General features: G+C 57.9%; 1 protein-coding gene across 1 annotated transcript in view; it reads left to right on the forward strand.

Annotated features, from left to right (window-relative positions):
- MAP2K3 (mitogen-activated protein kinase kinase 3) overlaps positions 1-7,819 on the forward strand; it is a 21,932-nt gene extending 14,113 nt beyond the window's left edge. The window contains exons 6-12 of the mRNA XM_024753058.1: positions 64-180; positions 1,092-1,143; positions 2,291-2,418; positions 2,866-2,943; positions 5,045-5,184; positions 6,275-6,320; positions 6,814-7,819. Of these exons, the coding sequence (XP_024608826.1) occupies positions 64-180; positions 1,092-1,143; positions 2,291-2,418; positions 2,866-2,943; positions 5,045-5,184; positions 6,275-6,320; positions 6,814-6,897 (645 nt within the window). The 3' untranslated portion in view covers positions 6,898-7,819. The remainder of the gene's footprint in view (positions 1-63; positions 181-1,091; positions 1,144-2,290; positions 2,419-2,865; positions 2,944-5,044; positions 5,185-6,274; positions 6,321-6,813) is intronic.
- The last annotated feature ends 1,657 nt before the right edge of the window (positions 7,820-9,476 follow it).

A 9,476-nucleotide genomic window follows, 5' to 3' on the forward strand; every position in this document is an offset into this window, starting at 1 on the left:
GGGAGGACCCCGGCCCAGGCAGTCCTGGGCGGGCATGGCTGAGTTCCCGATGTCCACGTGCAGGGAGACGTGTGGATCTGCATGGAGCTCATGGACACATCCCTGGACAAGTTCTATCGGAAGGTGCTGGACAAGGACATGACGATCCCAGAGGACATTCTCGGGGAAATCGCTGTATCTGTAAGTGGCTCAGGCCCTGCTGGGGTGGGGGTCCCGATGATGTTGTCTTGGGCAGAGTCGGGCTCCCAGTATGGCCCCCAGCTGTGGCCCTGAACCTGGGCGGCTGCCCCTCGAAGCCCAGCTGCCGCCACCCTGGACCAGAGCCTCCCTGCTGAGGAGACCGGGGCTCCTGGAGCCGCGCAGCTTTGGCAGAGCCAGGCCCTCTGGGCCTTTCTGAGCTTCTAGGCCATGAGAAAGGACTTAGTGTTTACAACTTCCTCATGCCCAGGACGAGGCCGCTCTGGGGCAGCTCACAGAGGCATGGTGTCGGGGGAGGGGTTCGCATCCGTGCTTGCCTCCTGAGCTTGCATGTCCCTAGGGCCGGGCGGCAGCCCCGGGCATGAGCGCCCCGGCAGCCAAAGCAGAAAGGGAAATGGAGTCAGCGAACCAGCGGTCCTTCCTCCTGACCGCACCTGCGAACGTGCGAACATCCCCCTGGCGTTGAATCAGGATCTTTGGGGTCATTCCTGTGGGGAATGGCTCCGAGCATGTAGCCCACTGACTGCTGGGGGAGGGGGAGGAAGCAGGGAGGCTGCAGAGGGCTGGGTTCTACCAGGAGCCTGGCAGGGGGAAGGGACAGCACCCTGGGGGCTCCTAAGTCTGGGACTCTGCAGGGTCGTGGGCATGTCACTTGAGATCCTTGCCCACTCAGAGCAATGCAGGAACCCAGTGCGTCCTCACCAAGGTTGCTGGGACCCCACAGCAAAGGCTGGGATGTGGGCAGGGCCTAGGGTAGTGAAGGGTTGGGTGTGTACCTGGGAGAGGGCGACGGATGGCCCTGGGTGGGGTGTCTTACAGCTCTGTCACTGTTGATGCAACCGGGAATCACAGCCACCCGGTCTCTCTCCCCCTCTTCCTGTTCCAAATGGCAGATTGTGAGGGCCCTGGAGCACCTGCACAGCAAGCTGTCCGTGATCCACAGAGGTCAGTGCCCAGGCCGGCCGGGGGAGGGGCCTGGCTGCTCACACACACGCTCTTGCCCAGTCCTGCTGGGCCCGCACCGCCGAGGCCCAGAGGCAGCCGGCCCTGACGTGCCTGTTGGGTCAGGCGCTGAGCCTGTTGCCCGGTCCAGGCCACTGTCCACTCCTCCAAGCCATTTTCCTCAGCCCCCAGGCCCAGTCCCAGTTCCACTGGCTGGTGCTCCGAGCACGGATGGGGTGGACCGTTGTCCTGGGAAGGCTGAGCCATCTTGTTTTGATGTGTTATGTGTTGCAAGACACGCAGGGGGTTTGTGTACCACTGCGTGAATCTGATCGTTGTTTACACTGTGTAAGCCCCGCGCATCAAGGTGAAGGTGTTTCCAGCCTTCCCCGCCCTCCCGGCATGTTCTCAGCCCTTCCTGCTCCGTCATGCCCCCAGCCCCCCACGCCCTGGGGCCACACTCCTCTGATTTTCCCACAGTGGGTTGGTTTTGCTTGTTCTCAGCCTCCCGCTTGGCCCGCTGATTCTGAGACTCACCCGGGCAGTGTACGTCCTGCCTCTTCGTCTGTGTTCTGGGTGCTCTGCTTTTCCAGGCCAAGTTCATTAGGCTAAGCCCCCTTGACCACTCAGTGGCAGGTTGTCACGGAACCTTCGGTCCTTTTTCTGGGCGTCTGTGTCCACACAGAAGTCCCCATAGAAGGCAGCAGAGATGTGTGTGTGTCCTGTGTGTGTGCTCGCTGGGCGGTCCCTGCTGTGCCCTCCAGCACACTCCATGTCCACCTCGAGTCCGGGGGCTCTGGGTTCTCCTGCAGACCCCTCTCCTGTGTTTTAGCTGCTGCCCTGCGCTTCCTGGACAAATCTGCCGACCCCTCTGGGTGGGCACGGGGTGGTTTCCAGTGCCCACGCTGTCAGTGACGGGACCCCCTGGAGCCTGGGTGGACTGCAGAGCTAGAGGTTGTGCTGGGAAGTGGCGGCAGAGTCCCAGCTGGTTGGCTGCAAAGACATGGTCCCGGGCAAAGCCCCAGAGCCCTGACCTCCTCCCTTAACTGTGGCTGGAGCCTGGGGCTCCTGGCTGTGTGGCCACCAGCTCTGACCTGGGCAGTGGGGGCCCCACAACCAGGAGCTGAATGGAGTGTCCTGCCCCTGGCAGACGTGAAGCCGTCCAACGTGCTCATCAACAAGGAGGGCCACGTGAAGATGTGCGACTTTGGGATCAGTGGCTACCTGGTGGATTCCGTGGCCAAGACGATGGATGCCGGCTGCAAGCCCTACATGGCCGTGAGTGGTTCCTGGGCCACCCCAGGAGGAAACAGCCAGGGTTGGCCACCCCCGCCACGTCCTGTGTCCATCAGGGATGAGACCTCCCCAGACCCCGAATTTCCTGCCGTTGGGGGCAGAGGGGTCTGCTGCCCGGCCCTCTCCACCCCTTTCTGACTGGCCCCGTGGTGCCCATTTGGGTAATAAGTCTCACCTCAGGGAGGTGGCTGGTGGGGCCTGCGGGGTCCCACCCCTCCCCCAGTGTCCCGAAGGTGGGACCCCCAGGCAGGGCAGCTGGGTGGCAAGACTCAGGCCTCCACCTTGAGACCCTGGCCCTCGCTGGCTCAGCTTCCTCATTTGCCCCGGGCGAGGTGGGATGGGTGAGCCCTGGCCCCTCGGTTTGGGGTGGGGGAGGCCAGACCCAGCTGAGGACCCAGCTGGGCGACCCTGCTCTGGTCCCTCTTACAGCCTGAGAGAATCAACCCGGAGCTGAACCAGAAAGGCTACAATGTCAAGTCCGACGTCTGGAGCCTCGGCATCACCATGGTACCACCTGGGGCTCCCTCGCTGTTTGGGAGGGGCTGTACCAGGTCCTTGAGCTTCTGGGACCTGGGAAATAGTTTAGCCTTGGACAGAAATGTTGGTTGGCTTCACAAACTGAGGAGAGACTGTGTCATCAAAAATTACGGTGTCTTAAGGGGAGCATCTGCAGGTGCCTTATGCCCGCCGTGGGGTGAGGGGCAGCTTTACATATTCTCGGCGTCTCTGATGACTCGTCCATTGGACTTTACCCAGCGCTCGTGGCGCTTGTCGAGAAATCACAGTCAACCCCAAATTAAGTGAGCTCCCTGTACATGTGGCCCCCTCACGATCACGGTGAGGCTCAGCCCTGGCGCTGGACGCTCACACTGCTTCTCCACGTTTACTATCACAGATAACATCGTGCTGTGCATCTCTGTGCCCAGAGGCTGTTGATATTTTTGTGGGCTTTTTTTTGAGCTCCTTAGAAAAAATTACCAGGAAAGGAATTACGAGGTCCAGGGTTTGGACACTTCTCTGTCTTCCTACTTGTAAACTCTGGTGGTCCTCCTCTGCTGCTCAGGCAGGGTCCTCACTTCTGTGTGTCGGAATCATTGGAAACTCTAGGAAAAAACGCAGGCTGAGTTTGTCCTGTGAAAATCCAGGGTCACACCCACACGCACCGCACTGTACCGCCTCCATCTGTGGGATGCATTTGTGTCTTGGCTGGAAAGGGGCCTTTAGCCTAACGGGAAGGTGCTTTCTTAGCACAGTGACTAGCGATCTGTTTGGGTGCCAGTCACCACCAACAAGAAGCGTTTGCTTGAGCTGAGGTCTCTTCTGTTCATTACGGTGATCACTTGTCAGGGAAAGGGGCCTGGGTGGACCTGCTTTGTGTTTTCATCTCAGCGGTCAAAATCGGAACCCAGAGTTTGCTGTGAGCTGCCTTGGGTCTTCGTTGCTCTGTGCGGGCTTTCCCTAGTTGCGGCGAGCGGGGGCTATTTTCGTTTCAGTGTGCGGGCTTCTCATTGTGGTGGCTTCTCTCGTTGCAGAGCACGGGCTGTAGGTGCGCGTGTTTCAGTAGTTGTGGCGCATGGGCTCAGTAGTTGTGGCTTGCGGGCTCTAGAGCATCAGCTCAGTAGTTGTGGCGCATGGGCTTAGTTGCTCTGCGGCATGTGGGATCTTCCCGGACCAGGGCTCGAATTCGTGTCCCCTGCATTGGCAGGTGGATTCCTAACCACTGCACCACCAGGGAAGTCCCGAGCTGTCAGTCTTTCCCACAGATGACTGCTGCCAACTGCAAGTGAGGCACCCAATGCACAGGGAGGTCCGGGTCTAGTAGGAGAGATGAAGCCATGGTAGCCTTGTGTCCAGGGAGTCAGGGAGAAACAGTGATGAGGTCAGAGCTGGAAGGCTTCCTGGAAGGGGAGGCGTTGGAGATGGGCCTTACAGGTATTGGTGGCTGGGCAGTGGGGGCTCTGTGGAGGAGGAGGGGCCTGTAAACTTCATTTCCTAATGGAGTCTGGTGGATTGTTGCACAGTCCAGTAGATGAAATTCATGGTCAAAGGCAGACCTCACAGTCTAACGTTCCTTCTGCAAACACATGAGAGTCATTTCATTTCCTGTTTGTCCTTTCAGTAATAACAACAGCCCAAATAAATGGCAGCAGACGCTTAAGTCATTGTTGAGACATTGTTGAGATTAGGGAGTGGCCTGTGGCAAAGGAAAGGGAAACTGGTTGCCTATCCGAGTTCCTTTGCTGCTGGCAGCCTGTGGGAGAGCGTCCCCAGGTTGGCAGCTCCTCTGATTTCTTCAGATTAGCTGAAACCTGGGTTTTCATGTACAATCTTCTGAATTCAGATTGTTTGAAAACCTGATGATAGCTAAGCCAGTCAAAACTCAGGGTTGGATTTGCTCCGTGAGCCATAGCTGCTGGCTGGGTCAGAAGAACTAACCACTGGTGTCCCCTTGGCTTTCATCTTTGGTATGATGTCACCTATCAGCCCCTGGACCTGCCTCACAGTCCAGCTCTGGGTGCTGGACCAGGACAGGCAGGATCTGTGAAGGCCCTGCTTCCGCGTGCAGAATGTGGGTGCATCTGACCCAGTGCCGCTGTTTCCACTGCAGATCGAGATGGCCATCCTGCGGTTTCCTTATGAGTCCTGGGGGACCCCGTTCCAGCAGCTGAAGCAGGTGGTGGAGGAGCCATCCCCGCAGCTCCCAGCTGACCGCTTCTCCCCCGAGTTTGTGGACTTCACTGCACAGTGGTGAGTCTCAGCCCTGCCTGGACCTCTGGGCCTCCCCAAGCCCAGTCAGTACCCCTCCCTGTCCTGGCCAGATCCCAGCTCCTCCCTGGGCTTGGTCTCCTTCTCCTTTAGCAAATAACCCCCAAACAACATAGCATCAAAATAAGTAAGGCAGAAATAGTTTGAGTGCAAGGAAAATTTGACAAACTATGGTCCTAGTGGGGAGATTTTAATACAGTCCCTCTAGAAATGGACAGATCATGAAGATGGAAAAAGAAAACAAAAAGCATATGGAGGATTTAAATGCATAACAAATTTGCTTTCATTGCTGTTTAGAACTTCGTATCAAATTAAAGAATGCCCACAGGATCCTCATAAAAATTAATTATGTTTGAGATTACAAAGGAAACAGAGGAAGAGGCAGAAGGCAAAGCCATATAGGCCACGTTCTCTGACTGTAATTAGCTGGAACAGGAAATCCATAACTGAAGAGAAAAAAGCTACATGCAAATTAAAAGTAAATTCTTCTAATGCACTCTTGGGTTATGAGAGAGATTTAAACAATAAAATTATAAACTAGTCAGAAGTGAAGACGATGAGAATATAACATGTCAACATCTATGTGTTGTGGCCAAAGAGATACTCAGAGGAGAATTCGTAGCCTTTATTTCTTTTATTGGAAAATAAGAAAGACTGGAGACAAGTGAGCCTGGCAGACAGAGTCATTTTCTCCCAAGACCCGTGGTAGGGGGTATCCCGATTAAGGATACCAAGTAAGTGATTGTTAATGTTAGCATTTTGGTATTGGGATCATTGCAAATTCCCTAGATCATTATAGAGACAAGAAAGCTAACACCCCAAGAGGCAAAGAAACTTGGTCCAAATCTCTGTAGTTTGCACCATGGATCCCACTCTGCCCTTGGAAGCGCCCCCCAGAACAGTCCGGCCCCTTCTTCCCTGAGCCCAAGGAGCATGTGTGTCCCCTTGCCGCCCGGGCAGGGCTGAACCCAGACTGGCTTGGCTGGCCTGGATGGGCTGGACTCACTTCTTCCCTGCCAGTCTGGCCCCAGCCTGCCTCAGCCTGCCCTCAGCCTGCCCTGTTCTGTCCTAGCCTGAGAAAGAACCCTGCGGAACGCATGAGCTACCTGGAGCTGATGGTGAGTGTGGGCGGGACTCTCTGGGAGAGGGCTGCATCTGTGCACAGCGGTGGGCAGCTCCTCTGGCTTGCCTGGGCATTCACTCCTAGGAACTCCTAGGAACTCCCGTCACTCATTCACTCGTGTGTACCCCGGCTCCCTCCTCCCCACTCCATGCCAGGCCCTGTGGAGGGAGGCAAAGTGCAAAGGGGGGACAGGTGGACCATTTACTTTGGAGGCATCAGGGAAGGCTTTGCAGGGGAACTGGGCCTAGAAGGGTGAATAAGGATTTACCCACTGAGGGACAGAGGCCTAGCATGCACGGGGAAGAGTGAGTTGAGGGTGGCTGCGGGGGGGCTGAGGAGGAGGCCGTGAACGTTGCCTCTGACAGGAGGGCTTCTGGGGGGCAGAGGTCCTGGAAGGATGACTAGGAGTTTGCTGGGCAGGAGAAGCATGTGGGGGCACCTCCACCTCGCCCCCTCCGAGGTGACTGACTGCCTTCTCTCCCCATCAGGAGCACCCTTTCTTCACCTCGCACAAAACCAAGAAGACCGACATCGCTGCCTTTGTGAAGGAGATCCTGGGAGAGGACTCGTAGGCGGCGGGGCCTTGGACCCACTCTGGCCCCGCGGCGCCGTGCAGCCCTCTGTGCGGCAGTGCTTGCCCACGCCCATAAGCTACTGCCAACCTGGCCTTGGGCACCCGGGAGGAATCCAGGGGGCTGCTCCCGCCTGACAGGCTGTTGGTTCCAAGTGCCAAAGAACCGGACCATCGGGGCCCTCCGGTGCCTCTGCCCCTGCTGCTCCAAGGACTCTGAGACTCTGGACTCGGAGGGGCCAGACGCCCCTCACAGAGAAGGCAGTGGTGCCTTGTACAGGCTGCTGCCTTGGCCCGGCCCTGGATGCCACCCAAGTTGTATATTTTTTTATCTCTCGATTGAATGGACTTTGCACACTTGGCCCAGGCTGGCCACACCTCTGTCCCGGCATCGGTAGGGGGACCCAGTAGGGGGATGAGCCACGTGAATCCCCTGGAGCCCCCAAGAGGCAGATGCCAGAGCCACCGAGGCCTTCACCCCAGCACTGGCAGACGGGGCTCTAAGGGCACCGGGGCCACCTTGCCCCTGCCTGCCGCCTCTAGGGGTGTTGTTTCACTTTTATGTTTTTAATTTATCCTCTTGGTTTTTTTCTTCCGCTTTGTGGGTTTGGCTGGTTTTTCTTGCATGGTTTGGAGCCGATCACTTTTCTGTCACCTGCTAGGGGACCATGAGGCTAAGACCTGCTCTCTCTGCTCAGGCTGGGGTCTAGGGGGATGGGCCCAAGGTCTCTGCTTAGAGAGGCGCTAGGGGAGCCATCCAACTCACTCTCCTTGGGGACCGGCTCGACGGGGGCTGTGGATTTGCTTTTGGTATTGTTTTAAAAAAAAGAAGAAAATATATTTTTTTGAAGAAAGGACTTGCCCGTCCAGGGTCCTGTCCCTGATTGGCTGGGGCAGTTACCTGATTGCTGTTTTAATTTAAAAAAAAAAAAGTGGGACAAAAGGTCGTGTGAGACTATGTGTCATAGCGGCGAGCCCTCCTCCTGCTTAGTGACGGCTGGTGGCCCTGGAGGGGGCACCCCTTGCCCCGGGACAGGGACACGGCAGCGTGATCAGGGCAGTGGGGGCCTCTCACCTGCCGGGGCCCTGCACTTCCACATGTGAGGACACGAGGCTGCCCCCAAGGGCCGTGACGAGCTGCCAGGCCCTTGCTGAACACTGGACAGAGCGGCAACACAAGCCCAGTCCCGAGGGGCCACCTGTCCCCCTGACATTGATGAGTGCATTGCCAGGCGCTGCACCTGGGCCTGGGCTGTCACCTCAACTGAGGGGTAATGTCGTTATTCCCAGATGAGAAAACAGGCCCGGAGAGCCGAAGTCACTTGCCCAAAGCCACATGGCTTGTGAGATGGAGAAACAGGCTTGGGGACAGGTAGTAGCCCCTACAGAGGAAGTGGGGCAGCTGGAGGAAGGCATCCTTGGCAAGATCCGGTCTGGCTCTGTCATCCTCGGGGCCTGGGCTGGGGCAGAATGGGGTAGAGGCCCTCTTCCATCAGACTGAAGCAGAAGGGGATTTATAGCTCATGTAAGCAGAACTGAGGCTGGCTTCAGGCATAGTGGGACCCAGGAGCCAGGTTAATATCCCGTGGAACTCAAGTCTGCCTTAGCTGTTTCCTCTGTCTCAGTTTCACACTCCCCACACGGGGCCATGTCAGGACTCAGTGGCTCCCACCAGCTTAGCAAAGGGGCCCAGAGCTCCCACCGAAGTCCCAGGGCTGGCTCTTCTCAGCTAGGAAGGGTCATAACGCTCATCCCCAAGCCCATCTCAGGCTAGAAGGACCCAACGCAGGAGAGTCAGCCTCCCTACATCCCAAGGTCTGAGGACTAGCCTTGCTAGTCCTCCCAGGGCAATGGGTGTGTTCCCACAAGGAGACACCGATCCCCTGGGGCCCATCTCCCCTCTGCCTCGTCCACCAGTCCTCCCAGCCTCAGTTCGGCCAGAGCCAGAGTCCGATTCTCGTCCCCAGGTAGCCTCAGTCTGGGACAGCCTCTACCTATAACCGTCCCTGGCACAGCATTTAACAGCTCCAACCTCCTTCCCACGTGAAGGCTGTTGGCACCTCGGGGCCTTTGCACTGATTGTGCCCTCTGTGTGGAACGCTCCTCCCCATCTCCTTGTGGCCCCCTGCTCACCGGTTCCTGTCTGCCCTGTCACTTCCCCAGGGAGGCCCGGCACCTGGTCCCATCGGTGTACTAACCTCTCTCTGAATTATCTGGGCCGATCGGACCCGCCACCGTCGTGTGCTCAGTGCCCGCACCCGGGGAGCGCTCAACCTGTGTTCAATGAAAACACTAGTGAATGAACACACGAAAGGAAGGACGAGGGCGTGAGTCCTGAAGGTGCGCGCGTGGATGTGCGCGTGGGCGGATCGCCCTGCGTGCGAGTGCGGCTCCGTGTGCACACACGGCCTCACACACACACGCCCACGAACGCACGCACGCACGCACGCGTGTCCTCCGCGCGCGCGCGCGCGCAGGACCAGCAGACCCAAGTCCCGGCCGCGGCCCCGGCCCCTCCTCCCTCCGCGGCCACCAGGAGGCGGCAGAGCCCGCGCTTCGACCCCGCGGCCCCGGAGCGCC

The sequence above is a fragment of the Neophocaena asiaeorientalis genome, unplaced genomic scaffold (assembly GCF_003031525.2).
Source record: "Neophocaena asiaeorientalis asiaeorientalis breed wild unplaced genomic scaffold, Neophocaena_asiaeorientalis_V1.1 scaffold540, whole genome shotgun sequence".
Classification (NCBI taxonomy): domain Eukaryota; kingdom Metazoa; phylum Chordata; class Mammalia; order Artiodactyla; family Phocoenidae; genus Neophocaena; species Neophocaena asiaeorientalis.